Below are 15,117 nucleotides of genomic sequence, written 5' to 3'. Positions count from 1 at the left end.
AATGGGTTCCTTACTTACAAGGAGTCACAGGATGTCAAGCATTTGTCAGTTAATAGCATGAAACAGGGAAGGATAATTTACATGTTTGATGAAGAGTAGCATGGAACAAGCTTTCACCCACAGGTCTTTCCAGCAGCTAAGTCACAGAGGGAAGAGAGGAGGAAAAAAATATGTCATCTTTGACATTAGATCTTCTCCCACACTTGAACAGATTCTCCATGTACCATTAAACATACTGATGTCTCAATTGATCAGTACTGTGCTGTACAGTCCTGAACTTTTGTGAAGCTCCAGGCATCCATCATTTTACTGCTTAGAGATCCTTTAGCAAGAAGCCCTTACTGTAAAAGGATCTGAAAGGAAAATGTCTGAATTACAATGAAAATTACCATACTTTTACTTTAATAGGATACTAGTATGAATAACCTATGTTCACTGCTAAACTCTACTCTTCCTATCATGCTCAACACAACGCTGAACAAATAAATCTGTATGTGCAGACATGACAGAAGACAGATAAGGGTTAGCTATTGTGTTTGAAAAAGCCTCTTCCATGACTTGCATTATATGATAAGCTTGAAGCTTTTTTTTTTTAAAAAAATCTTTTGACACAAAAAACATGCCCCTGAAGTGCAACATGTAAAGCTTATCTCATCAATATAAAGAAACTAAAGTAGTACTTGCAGATAAAACCAAACTGTTCTACTATCATTATGTACTTTAGTTCATAATAACAAATGCACTCTGTGCCACGAGTTTCAACAGGGAAGCTACAGTTTATATTACACCATAGCTATCTAACCCAAATTTGGGTTAGCTTGAAAAAGTAGCAGCCAGGAACAGCTCAAAACCATGCTATAAATCCTGTCCCAAAGAAGTTAGGCTGGTACACAGCAGGGATGTGTACCACGTTGATGGTAACCAAAAACATCCACAAAAACACAATCTGCTTCCTGGGTGTCAGTAGTTTTTAATAATTCATTTTCTGTCCTCAATTTGTGTTAAAGGACCCCAAAACACGCTCTCTGTCCCATGGATTTCAATGCTTTCTGTAAAATAAAGCTAGTATCAATGAATCATTGTCTGGCTTCTTAAAAAGCATCCAGCAGCTAAAAACTGTATTTGCAGGCTGCCTTGAAGCATTGACATCTTCCAGCTCTGACCAACAGCGTGAGATTCTTAAGCCACCATTCCAAGAAAATTGTCTCCTACTCCTTGGCTTTCGTCAGCCTTGTTCTCTCCTCCTCCAGTATTTACCTTTGCTATAGTTACAGGCAGAAAAAGAAGCTGTTACATCAAAGGCAGTGGAGGCCTTGCCGCACAGTTCAAAACTCTGCTAGGACTGTATTGTAATCATCTGGTCTTTTTGGACTACTAAAAAAGAAACAACACATGACTGAAGCATCAGAAATAACAGCCTGTCACCAAAGTGAAGCACTTAGTTTGTTAGAAGACTTGAACAAGCTTGCTTTAAGGAGTTCACAGGTGAAATATACTAGCTATGGAATATCATTTTCTTGCAGATCTCTGCAGTAGCCCATTTGCAAATAAAGTTTAACGATGTTGAAAATGGAAGATTTTATAATGTTAGACAGGGAATAAGCAACAAGAATGCATGCACATGCACAGTAAATAATGCAGGCATATCTGTTCAAGCAATAAATGTTGTCATGGAAAAACCAGGAAAAAGAAAGCTTCAGGGCATGTCCACATAGGCATATTGACCTAAACAGATACAGCAGAATACATTTTGTGAATAATCTCACTAGAAGGTATTTCTTTTGGAGTCAAGTCCTATTAATGCACTTCCAAAAGAGTGTTACAGTGGCTCTTTTTTTTGGAGGAAGTGAGTTCCTTTTAAAAAACACAAATTTGTGAAATTTAAATAGATCCAACAAAACCAAAGTTTTCAAGCAACAGTCCACAGTTCTTTAATAAAGATTTTATTTTCACTGTGAAACAAGCTCTCTAAAGACTCAACCACACTTAGGAACAAAGGCATATACATATTAATGACAAAAAGAATCATTTTATTGCTAAAAGAAGCTATGTAAACATATCATCAAAATGAAAGGGGAAAAAAATTCAAACACCTTTCAGGAATGAGAGATTTAAACTGTTCGTCTGCAGGCAGAATGCCTATTATAAATGGGCTTTTAGAAAAAGTTGGTCTGTACATTTTGTAACAAAAATTAATGTTCTAATAGCTTTTGTATGTCATTGGATTGTACTATAGAGCTTTCAGTGTTCAGAGGAGCCAGTCTGAATCTCTAGAGAAATCCTCCTACTCGCTTTGCACAAGGGAGTTCAGTCCTATTGTGCGCAGTACCTGTGTAGCACTGAAGTTTCTAGAAAGACTGACTGATGTTCCACTTGAGAGCAGACATTAAGCATCATGTCATAAACATGATCTGTTCACAGAGGAACTGACTGGAGAGGGAGAAACATTTTGTAAAACAAATGTCGCTGTTTTAATAAAAGGTTTTACTACTTCAGACCATTTCTTGCTCATCCACGAATGTTCAATCCTTTCATCCATTCAGAAGCCTTCTGTATTCTTTAACTGTAAAATAAGGGCTGGGTACAATTAAGAGTATAATGCACTTTTTTTTTTTTTTTTTATAAATGTGCTTCTACTTACATGATAATATCTTAAGACAGTCCTGCTTGCCCCAAAAACAGTTAAATATATTTGTAAAAGCACACACTGTGAGGTACTCTATTCTGAAAGGTGATAACAGGGATGAGAGTGAGAGGAGTAACATCTGTTTAGAGAAGTGCTAAAGTCTAGGACTCAGCTTTGCTTTCTATAGGAACAGCAATGGCTTTGTAGATACGATAACAGTCTTAGTCACACCACAATTGCAAGTCATCAAATAGCATTAAATTGAAAAGGGAACAACTTCTGCACCCCCACAAAATGAAGGCAAATTGTCAGGAGAGCAGTGAAAAAAAAGCATGTAGGCGGAAGACTAAGAGTGATGATATTATAGGTTGTATAAATTTTAAAAGTGGAGGGAAAACTATTCTTAAAAGGTATTTCTTTCTAGTGTAGCTATTATTGTACAATGATCATTTAAAGTAATTTATAATAATTTTACACACAACTAATAATATAGCCCTGCTACTTTTTCTATGCAGGCACCTCAGATTTATCCCAATTTATCAATAAAAGATTTGATCAATCTGGAGAGTTAAAAGTAAATAAGCTTTTTGTCATTTCTCAGTTGAACTTAAACACTACTACCCTCCCCACCAAAACAAAACTAAGAAAATCAACCTGCAGAAAAGCAACATGAGAAAGAGTTGCGATCATAAACCTTACCAAGCCCACGTATTTTTGCAGGTGAAGACCTGAAGTTATCATAACAGCCTGCACAACGCTCTGCAGAATTACTGAAATTCTGCAGTGGATGCTCTTCAACTTAGACACTATTGGTTGGTTAACTTACAATCAAAATAGATGGCCCTAAAAAAAAACCAAAAACGGTGGTTTTGCAGGTCCATAGTGCCTTGTTAATTTGCTCACTTCAAATAGCAAACTTTGTAAAGGGTTGGTTTCATTTCCCAGTTTACTTTTTCCAGTCTCATCTCCTAACTTTTATAAGGAAGTAGGCCTTCAGCTGCCGCAAAGGGCCCCTCTAACAACACAGTTTTAAATCTCTCCTATGCATTAATCTGCTGCAGTTTTATTTAAACATCAGTGTATGGATTAGGTACTTCCAAACGTTTTCCTCCCAAACCACTGCAATATCTCTATTAAGGTTAGCCGGTCTCCAGAGGTTCTTGCTGCTGCTGAGTTCAGGCACATTCTGATAGAGCCTTGGTTCAGATTAGGAATGTGCTTTTAACTTCCCAGCTGGTCCCATTTAATGCATTTTGTTAGCACGCTGGAACACACATACTGGATGCCTTCTGGAGGAAACTAAATGGAAAAAATGTATTTCCAACTACTAGATTTAATTTAGACCAGCTGAAGTTTGGTATAAATAAATCCTACAAGATGGATACAATATGAACCTTGGATTCTCAGCACCAAGCAATTGACTCCTATTTCATTACACAATGTATTCATGTGGACGTAACTCTTTCCCTTATACTGCTCTTTTCTATCCTTCCAACAGCTTGGGACTCCACTAGAACAAACATTTTGTTATCATATACTAAAACAAATTAAGGAATTGATCCACCTGTAAAAATTATGGAGGAAGAGGATCCAGCCAGGGCACTTTCCTTAATCTGGCTCACTGGGTGGGCACAAAATTTATTGTGCTGGCATAGCCCAGCGGTAAGAACAAATGGGGAGAAGACTAACTTCATCTACGTGTGAAGAAATGTTTTTTATACTTAAGCAACCCCCAGATACCAAGCCAGCATCAGGTTCAAAGATGCAAGACTTACTTCTGTAAAGGGACCTGTAAGTCTTTGTTTATTTGCAACAGAAAATGTTTATAAATGGTGAAAAAAGCCAGGAAGGAATAGTCTTCCTCATAAAAGGGCATCCAATCCTACTCCCACAGCTGGTAAAAACAACAGAACCTTACTGACGCCAATAGCAGCAGACCTACCTGAAAAATGCCGATTTTCACTGTTCTTCGCTAATTATGACTATGTCCCAAAATTTTATCTGAAAATACAGTCATTAACTTTGGTTTGTATAGAATCCTTTCTCCCCCACAGTAATGCTTGGCAAATGAGCTTTCCAGAAGCCCTTATAATTACAGGTAAAGCTTGAAGGGACATCAATAAAATGACAGATAAATTGTTAAGTAATTAATACTTCAAGGCATAATCCTCCCTTTCTAACAATCAAAGATTTTTCTGAGTTTTCTTCAAGCTTTGCACAAACATTTCACTTTGCCTCCAGAGTTAGCCTGTATAAGCAAACTGTCAGAAAATGAAGACAAAGAAGTGCTAAAATAGAACTTTGAAGCATAGGTTTTTTGTAACCTTAAGTTGAATAGGTTAACGTTTGGAAAATATTTGTAAATTAGCAATGTTTCCTACTTGCTAGCTTTCATTTAGCAATGTATTGGGGATGCACTGTGGTGCACTGTTACAGTGTTGCAAATCACTTGCAAGGTGATGTTTTTTTGTGTACTACTTATAACTTTTATGTCATACAATTTATAAAATAATCCTCTAAGATATATGAAGAACCTCCTAACCTTCTAAAGTGCATGCAAAAATGCACTCATACACAAACATAAGGCTTTTTTCTGTCCTCAAAGCTCTCAGTAAAAATACCTTCCCCACTGTTCTCCATTCTGGAGCAAGAAATTTGTGTATATTGCCTTAATAACAAAAACATGGACAAAAGAAAATTGTTCCTCTAACCAAAGAGACATTTCTCAAAGCAATGCAACTCTGTTCTGCAGTCCTCTCAAAACTTTCCAAACTTACCTTTGAGATCCTACCTGATTCCTCCAGCTGTACTGGCTAGCAGATGTACATGAACAATGTAAAAGAAAAAACCTACACAAATAAAATCTCTTTCATGCACATATAAGAAACTGTCACCTTCAAACTGTGTTCCAGATTTCTGTTATCCCAGAACATCCTCTTACCTTCTCTTCTATTGCAGACAGCTCTCTAAAAAAGTTTAGGAAAGACACTTTGCACATTTGAAAGCAGTTTAGACCCTACAATAAAGAGAAGCACCTCCAGATAAGCCGGGATGAGAGTCAGTCCAGGTCAAGTTACCATTATGGCTGACTCAGACTAATTACTTGCATGCAGACATCCCAGGCAAGCATCCTATCATTATCACATTGTGGGAAGTTTCTCTCAGTTTTGCTTCCCCCCGCCCCCATTTTCATCTAAAGTGAGATATCCCCTGGGCCACAGAAGGAGCTACTTCCTAACTCAGCAGTACAGACCACTTACCTAGAATGTGGATTCATAAGCCTTTTCCACTCTTCCATAAACATTAATAGCAGCAGGATCTAGATAGATACTCAACTAAGTGAACATGTTGATGGTGCTTTTTTTTTTTTTTTAAGCCATGATCCACGTACACACATGGGAAACAATTCCACTAGCAAGAATTATGCTTTTAAGCCTATTTTGGAGGACCCAGTGTTCTTACAAGGTACGTAGCACATGGAGAGAAATTGAGGGCATGTGCACCTGGGAAGCACAGCAGTGTTTTAGAAGATTTGAGTCTTGGTCTGTTTCAACAAACTTCACCAAGTTTCATTAGCAAGCAGCCACTGGTCTTCTTTGCTATATACCATGTTCCTTCCGATGAAGACTACCAAAATAATGACAGAACTTATTTAAGCAACTGGCGACTCTCCTGTAATTTGCTTACATGAATACTGATGACTCAATGGTTTTAAAATTTTGGAAACCCTAATTAGTAGTGCATATGCTTTGCTCACCAGTAAACTTCCTGCCCAGGAACATTCATGAAAGAGTAACAACTTTGTTTTTCTTTAAAAGAAACAAAACAACAACACAAGAGTCATCATACTGATCCTAACTCATTCCATACACAAAAAACAGTAACTTATATAGGCAGAAGTTTTGCAGAGAAAACAACAGCTTTGGGTAGAAGAACCCTCATTAAAAACAAAACAAAATCTACAAATCACCTCAAGCTCATCAACTGAATATTTTTCCCCATGAAATCGAGGTTTGATTTACACTGTAAAGTGTAAATCCAGTGCTGTTACCCCTTATTGTGAAATTGATTATATAAGGAATAACAAACACTACCTAATGATGTATTAGCCCAAGATGAACTGTAAAACTGCCAAGAAAAAGCCTTCAGTATAGGCTTTTGACCCAAATAAAGTACCTATGCAGTTGAGGATGTGTACTGTGCTTAAGTGCTTTACTGAGTCAGAGCCAGGGGCATTGACTCCATTGCTAGATTATGCTGCAAGATACAGATAAAGCTACAGGAGTAGTAGATAGGTGTTTCCTGGAAACAAATTACTTCATGTTCATATCAATGCTATAGCTTTAAACACAGTACTCATAAGCAGAAAATGTAAGGAAAAGCATGTATCAGAAATACAGATATTTTGGCAAGAATATTCCAAGAATGACAGAATGGTTGAGGCTGGAACGGCCCCTAGGAAGACATCTGGTCCAACCCCTGCTCAAGCAGGGCCACCTACAGCAGGTTGCCCAGGACCACATCTAAGCAGCTTTCAAAAATCTCCAAGGAGGAGACTCTACAACCTCTCTGGGCAACCTGTGCCAGTGCTCAGTCACCCACACAGTAATGAAGTGCTTCCTAGTGTTCAGACAGAACCTTCCATGTCTCAGCTTGTGCCTGCTGCCTCTTGTCCTGTCTCTGGGCACCACTGAAAACAGCCTGTATCAGTCCTCCGCTGAGCTCCCTCTCCTCTAGGCTGAGGAGTCCCCACCTCTCAGCCTTTCTTCACAGAAGAGATGCTCCAGTCCCGCAATCACTTTTGTGGCCCTTCACTGGACTCTCTCTAGCAACTCCCTGTCTCTCATACTGTGAAGCCCAGAACCTAGCCCAGTACCCCATGAGTGGCCTCAGCAGTGCTGAACAGAGAAGGATCGCCTCCTTCGACCTGCTGGCAACACTCCTCCTAAGGCCTAGGATGGGATCTGCCTCCTTGGCTGCAGGGGTACATGGACACATGGTAGGTAGGTTTGAGGTGAGACTGCCTTTCAGGATCAACATACAGCAGACACAGTACACCACCCCTTCTCCAACTGAAATCATAGCACTTTAATAACAAAGACTACATTACTTGCATAAAATGCCACAAGCTTAAATTTGTAGTACGAGATACTTCAGTTATAGAGAGGAAGTGTTCTAAACCTTTAATAATTCTTATTGTGATAGCTTTCTGTACAGCAATGTGTTGGTCTTATCTGTCCTCTTTTGCATCAGTTGCAGTCATCAGAGGAACTAGTGACACATAGTGACTGTTCAAAGCAACTGGCTTACTTTTCCAAGGAAGAAGTGGCAACAGTTCTCCTCAAAGCATCTGTTCTCTGTCCTTTCATAAAACCAGAACACAGAGCTACATGTCATGGCTACGAGACTGGATCCTTCGCTCTTCCTAGATCTATCAGCAACTGCAAAGTTATTTATTGGTAAAGGCTCTAGTGATTCAAAGGAACATCTATTCTGTCTGAATATTCTGAAGACTGCCGAAGTGCCAATTTTCAATTTGAGATTTTCATATTTATGTTTCAATAAGCAGATATATGAACATGTGAACTTTTGCGGATTTGTACTTCTCTTTCTGAAGTCCCACTAAAATCCCTGTTTTTAAGTTTTGATGTCCACTGCTGTGGTAGAAGAAAAATTCTCTGCTACCCCTCTTGAAGAGATATTTTTACGTTCTAGAAACTATTAGTATTATGACAAATCTTACAAGGCTAAAATAACTGTAGAAGAAAATACTGGATAAAGAAGCATGCTCTCACTGAACATTTGCTACCCAAATCCACTCAAATCTTGGCTGTTAAGACATTCTGGCAAGATAGAATTGCAGTAGTAGCTCACTCTACAGCATTAAATACTTGAGTACATTAAGGGGATGTAAAGGGCAATGACAGTGTTACCAGTACTGAAGAGGTTTTTATGGGAATTGATTTAAATAATCAGAAATTAGTCACAACTGAAATGGAGAAATGTATCAATACTTGACAGTCCTCTTTTATAGGGGCACTAAGAGAAGCACCTTTAATACAAAAACCAGCACAGAGATCATCAGTAAATACACAGGCCTGTAAAGAGACAGAATTGAGACAAAGCTTGATATGACTATAAAAGCCCGATATTGATCCAGAATAGAAAATCTCCAGATTAGGTTAAAAATACCTGACAGAATCTCTGTTTAAAATAACACTGTATTGATAGTATGTATTAATTTTCAGAATCTTGCATGAACGTGGGCACCAACAGCAGAAACCTATGGCTTCCCATTTTAAGTGATACTATAAAGAAGTGCAAGATACCTCCATACCATATTCCTAATATTGTTGCTATTCTCTTCTTGTTGAAGCATACTAAGAAACCGAAGAATGAAGAAAGGAAGAAAACACACCTGTTAGTGCTAATCCTAAATTAAGAACCATGTAATTAATGTCAGAATTGTCACTTTTCCAACATCTCTGAATTGTTTTACTGGTGGGTGAGATGACAAAGCTTGTAGTAATACCTTGAAGCATGTTAGAAATTCAGGTATCAGGTGCTTTATTGCCTTCAATAAAGCAAGTCATATGTATATATGAGTATTAAGGCATGCACACAGTTTCAGAATTGAAAGTCCAGTTTTAAAGAAAATTAAAGAGCAGTAACTGTATTATATACCTGGTATAGCAAACTTCCTGCGGAAGTGTTAGATTACAAACCGAACTTGAAGTGGGACTCAGCAGCTGAACACCGGAGCCAGATACTTTTCTTTCTACTTTTTGCAAAAAACTTTTCTCTCATCCCACAATCAGTTTTCAAAGTTCATGAAACTGAATAGGTTCACAATGAGGAAGAAAAAGTGTTCTGCCTTTCAAAACTTATCTTTATTCTTAATCTGACTTCTTGACTGCTAATCTTAACTTTCTGTCACTCCCGTTTCATATATCAGCTTATTATTCCCTCAGTCTACATTACAGTAGCATCTATTCATCCAGATTCAAACTCATACTAAAGCTACAGTTAACAAGCAGTCTAGCTAGTTAAATAAATTAAATTGAAACCTTAATATTCTGCTAAATTACATTTAATTCTTCCTGCCAATTTTTCAGAGAAATTTCTTTATTGTTGCTCTGTGTACACAAGAAAAAGTAGATGGAAAAAAAAAACAAACAACACAAAAATATGTACAAAATAAGCAGCAAAAAACTTATCTTTCAAAACAATAGGTTAAGAAATCAGAGACATTTATTTTTCTACTTGACAGTGTCTCTTTAAAGCAAGAACTGAATGTGTGTATGTACTTTATTCTCTTATTGTTTACCATAACCCAATTTTGCAGAGAAATTGCTTTCATGCTTACCATTTTTTTCAGCTTTCTCCCTGCTATGGGAGTAGTCAGAACCTGAAGGAAAAGTTGCAGCATCTCCTGAGTGTGGTCCTGACCTCTGATTGTTCTCACTGTAGTCCACAGCAGCAGCGTTCAGCTGGGACCTTCCAAGATGTTGCTGTGGCTGAGAAGGACTTGATTGGGGATCAGGATTTGAATTCATTTTAGCTGCAAAAGAAGAAAATTGTAATTAATTATCAGGTAACACGATTAATATATGAAAACAGAATAAAACTTAAAATGGGAATATATTCATGTAATTATTTGAACAAAAAGCCTTGAGAAGGGCAAGGATGTCAATAGCAACCACAAGACATATAAAAACATCCTTGAATAATTCTAAGCATTAACAGTTATTATGGAATAAGAATTTTCATATATATATAATTAAGCAAGAACACCTACTGCCTTTTTTCCTTAACTAAATGAGAATTGGTTTTCAAGTGTTGACAAAATAAAAATCATGAATCGATCCCATAAAAACTGCATATAAATAATTTATCTGAACCTAATTTTGCACTTCCACATGCAACAAAAAAGGACTAGCCCCTAACTTTTTATAGAACAATATCAACCATTCTAAAGTGATTGAAAAATCACTTCATATCAAGAGCCTGGTCCACAGCCACCACCTCAATTAGGCAGCAGGGTAAGAAGAGAAGGATAAGGCAAAGGAGGAGGAGATGCAGAGCTATGACACTGGAAATGTGAGGAGGTACACCCCCAAAGACATGCTATGTTGAAACTGACAAGATCCAAAATAAGGTCACTTGACTTACTACTTAGTTACTATCTTACTTTATTAAACAGTTTTTACATCAAAAACAGTAGGGCAGGGAGGGAGAGGCCTTATAACTCCTTACAAGAGAAGGCCCGAACTCCCACTGTAAAGCCTCTCCTGACCGAGGGGTGATCTCTGCGCTGCAGTTTGATTACTTACATTAGTAAACTTTCACAGAAGCATTTACTGAAAGCTTAGCTTTTACAAGGCAGGAAGCGGGGCGGTACACGTACACTACCACGGTGCAACACGGAGTAACTCCAGCTGCTCAAAAGCAACTTCCCTGGAATGCGGCAATTCACAGCAAACACTTTAAAAGGTGTTTGCCTACAAGCTGCATTTTTAAATTCTGTGTGTTCAGAATGCTGACGTGAAGATGTTCTCACACAAGTGGAAGCAATAAGCCAAACCTGAAGATGAAGCCCCTAATTGAGGCAACAACTCCAGCTCTAATTAGAGAGCACTAAAATCACAGCAGGATGAGAGTACCAACTGTATTATCAGCACATAGCATTACTTGCAACTTAGACAACGTGCTTGCCAAAATTAGGCTTACTTAAACCACCAAAAAATGCTTTACTGAAAAAAATAAATGCATTTCTGACTTATATCTCCATAAAGTTATAAATAAAACAACACAGCTCACAGTTCACCCAACCTTCGGACAAGCCCTAGGAAAACACAGAGATTAAAATACTTTCCAGTAAGCCAGCAAGAGTATTTTTAACCATTATACAAGCACAAAAGTTACTCAGCATCTTGTTGTGAGCGTGACCTTGGCGCAGGGAAGCAGAGCAGTGTGGGATCAGCCCGGGGATGTGCCCCACTGCGGACCCCCAGCGCCTGTGGGGCGGCCCCGATCCGGGACGGGGAACTGGGCATCGGAGGCCTGGGTCCGTGGGCGTGCTGCGAGCAGGACGGGACCTACCTCGGGCTGAGCGAGCTACCAGAAGCACTCCTCTCTCACACGCCGCTCCGTGCTCTCCCCGTCCTATAAAGGACTCCCCAAGTTTCCCTCAGTGCCGGAGCTCTCCCAGAAGGCCGAGAAACCCCGCGGGGAGCGGGAGGGAGGAAAGCAAGGAAGCTCGGGCTGTCCTCCCCTGAGCCCTGCGGGGGGAAGGCAGCAGCAGGGACTGCCGGCGGAAAGTTTCTCCGCCTGCTGCCGGGCGCCGAGTGGGGCGGTGGCGGCGGCCCTAAGGGGCGGCCCCGTCCCGCCCCCGGCCGCGGCTCCCTTCCCGCGGCGCCTTGCGAGGGGGCAGCGCTGCCGCTATTCCCCGCCCGCCGCTCCACGGGGCGGAGGGGCCGGGAAGGGGGTGCTGGCAGCGGGGGCTGCCCGTGCTGCAGGGGGCGGGTGCCCGCCCAGGGCCGGGGGCCATGAGGGAGGCGGCTGGGGAGGGCTTCGGCAGCTCCAAAATGGCAGCGCGGGGCGCTGAGGGCGGCGGGGACCGAGCGTCGTTGGGCCGCGCCTCACGGCTCCCCCTTGAGGCGTCCGAGGTGCGGATGAAGCCTTTTTTTCGAGATAGGCCCTGAAGTTGTGCTTTCAGGCGACAAAAGTGAGGATTTGGGCTGGTTCTTGCCAAAGTAGCCCGTGGTTAGTGAAGGAGGAGGCGGCTGGGGGTTGGTGCTGCCCGCCTGGGAGAGCTGAACCTGTTTCCCCTGGGCTGTACTTGTAGAGAACTAAAGTAGCAAAGAGAAGGAAAAAAAGAAAAGGTGGTAACTGTGAAATTAATTATAAGAAATAAAAGTTACCACTAAATGTGCTTATATTTCTGTCACATACAGCGAAAGCTCCTGGGCAGGTAGTGAGATGGGAATTTATCCGAAAGTCTTGGCGTTGTACTGGTGGTACGTTTCTTTTAGGAATAATACATTACTTTTCAATTTTGAGCTACCTAAAATAAACTGCTTTCAACACAGTACTGTGAACAGCTTTAATTAAAAAACAAACCAACAAAACCCACAAAATAACAGCTTTAATTAAAAATAAATAAAAAACCTTACAAACTCAAAATAGGAGGTGAAATTTTAACTTCGGAGTAATTCATATGATTGATTTAGTCACTAAGTAAGCTTTCATAAGTTCCAACTTTGCAGCAGATCATGGGGTGCTGCTGTGATACATCTCGCTTTTAGAACAGCAAATAATACTTGTTGATGTTGCTACTTTATTTATTTAGTTATTAATTGCCAAACAAAATATTCCCCAGCATCTTCTTTCTTTACTATTTTCATACCTTGGAACTTGTAAGAAAATCATACTTTTTACCCCAAATAAACATCAATGAGTGTGAAGTTTGGCTTCCAGTTACTTAAAATAAAACTTTGAAAAACAAAGCGGTTGCTTTTAAGAAGATGCTTTTGCAGTCTGAATCTTATAAAGTTTTTATCAGGAACCTAAAATGCCTGTCTTGTGTTATCAGTTTAGTTGTTTCTTCATTCTGACAGTATGACTTAGCTCAGATACAACAACTTTTACTGCTGCAATCTGCTCCCCCTGCTATTCACATTTGCTTTAAGATATTATTTTATACAATTGATTTGATATTTAGTGGGTGTGCTTAACGGATTTAACTTGCTTTGGGAACAGGTGGAAATGAGGGCGGTAGCTGGAAAAGTAACTACAAGGAAGTGTAAAATAAAGCCTCCCTCTGCTGCCTGTGTCCGCTTCTTTCCAACACAAGGCACAGTCACACATGGCATGAGCCATTCCCAAGGAGCTCAGTTCAAGGTTAAAACTGTTGCCACTGAATACTAACCAGTTTAACAGTGAAGCTCCCTATAAAGTACATTCTGTGGTTGGTTATGAGTGATTGTACAGTGGTTATGTATTTTAGTGCCATTGTTGAACTTAATCAGCTCCTTAGTTTTGAAAATGACACCTAGCCTCTAGAGTGACTGGATTGTCACATACTTTATGTGCGCGGGTATATAAATACACATAACTTGACTGATAGTAAGCCAAGCTGAAACACGGTGGCAGCAACCAGCTTCACTAACTTCACTTTGGCTCTCACTGTATCACAAATGTTAATTTGCATTTGGCGTAATCACAGTTGCCATTTGTTTCAGTTAAAGAGACAAACCATGGAAGTACTGTAAAAACTCATTGCAACACCTTTTCAATGTCAGTTATGTGCTATGAATAAAAGAAAATCCTAACAAAAACAAAAAAGCTTGAAATTCAGCCAGTTTCTTTTTGTATTAGAGAACCAATAATCCTTTTAAAAAGATTTTGTAAATTTACGAAGTGGTGTTGGCTTTAGCTGATTTATGTAAACATTGTTTATTCAAGATAGGATAAGATCTGAGTGACTGCCTGAATGTCTTAGGTGTGGTACTGAGCTATAGGCTGAAATTAACGGCTTTTCCATATAAACATCAAGGAGTTCTAGAAACACACGTGAACAGGGACATCTAGTGATCTAAGCAGCTCATCTGTAGCCTCTGTTAAACTGCAGTGACTCTGGAATGTGATATAAACTTGACATTTTTACATTCTGTTGTGAAATTTGTATTCCAGCATTTAGGTATGAGTGTACTATTGAAACGTTTTAAAAAAAGTCTGTTGGAAAACTTAATTTGTAACGGTAAAGAGATCATGGTAAGCAATGCTACATACAACATTTTGTTATTAAATCAATCAATTCAAACTGATTTACCTTTCATATTGCTGAAGTGAAATCACATTTGTAGCATTGTTGGCATGCAAGCAGTTTCTCAACAGTCCAGAGAAAAATCTTTAATCAAATAGTTCCTAAAACGATGAGAGAAAGCAGTGATAATCCAAGAAAACAGACCTGCATGAATCATTCCAATGAATAGCCTTCAACTCTGTTTGTCATAATAGCTCTGAATAGGAGTCCATTTCTTTATTCTATGGTACAGTCAGAAACAGATTTGATGTAATTAGGCTGGATGTTTCCAGAATATGTAAATCCTAACAAAAAGCATCGTCAGCAGTGCTGTTGTAAAGAGTAAGGAGAGCTGAAAAATCCAGAGAAAAATGCCATGTGCATCTTCAGTAGTTATATATTATGAAAGGAAGTATATTATGGAAATAAAAGTATTTATGTAATGCTAAATAAACTGTACCAAAAACTGTTTTAAATCTTTTTTTTTTTTTTTTTCCCCACCTTTCCAATTAAGTGAACAGCTGCTATTTCAAAATAATAGGCTTTGTTGTTTACTCTGTTACACCCATTTTAACAGCATAATTTAATAGACAGAGGAATTACATCAGCATAAAATTAGTGCAATAAAAGCTCCAGCATACCTCATGAGCAGCTGGGGCACTATTGTTTCGTTAGACTAAGGACC

General features: G+C 39.2%; 1 protein-coding gene across 1 annotated transcript in view; it reads right to left on the bottom strand.

Annotated features, from left to right (window-relative positions):
• WFS1 (wolframin ER transmembrane glycoprotein) overlaps nucleotides 1-11,992 on the bottom strand; it is a 35,279-nt gene extending 23,287 nt beyond the window's left edge. The window contains exons 1-2 of the mRNA XM_035324493.1: nucleotides 11,729-11,992; nucleotides 9,993-10,187 (exon numbers count right to left, since the gene is read on the bottom strand). Coding sequence (XP_035180384.1) covers nucleotides 9,993-10,182 — 190 coding nt within the window. The 5' untranslated portion in view covers nucleotides 10,183-10,187; nucleotides 11,729-11,992. The remainder of the gene's footprint in view (nucleotides 1-9,992; nucleotides 10,188-11,728) is intronic.
• Nucleotides 11,993-15,117: the final 3,125 nt, after the last annotated feature.

Source organism: Oxyura jamaicensis, chromosome 4 (assembly GCF_011077185.1).
Source record: "Oxyura jamaicensis isolate SHBP4307 breed ruddy duck chromosome 4, BPBGC_Ojam_1.0, whole genome shotgun sequence".
NCBI lineage: Eukaryota > Metazoa > Chordata > Aves > Anseriformes > Anatidae > Oxyura > Oxyura jamaicensis.
The sequence above is the reverse complement of the archived record's forward strand: the minus strand, read 5'-3'. Positions and strand labels throughout refer to the sequence as shown.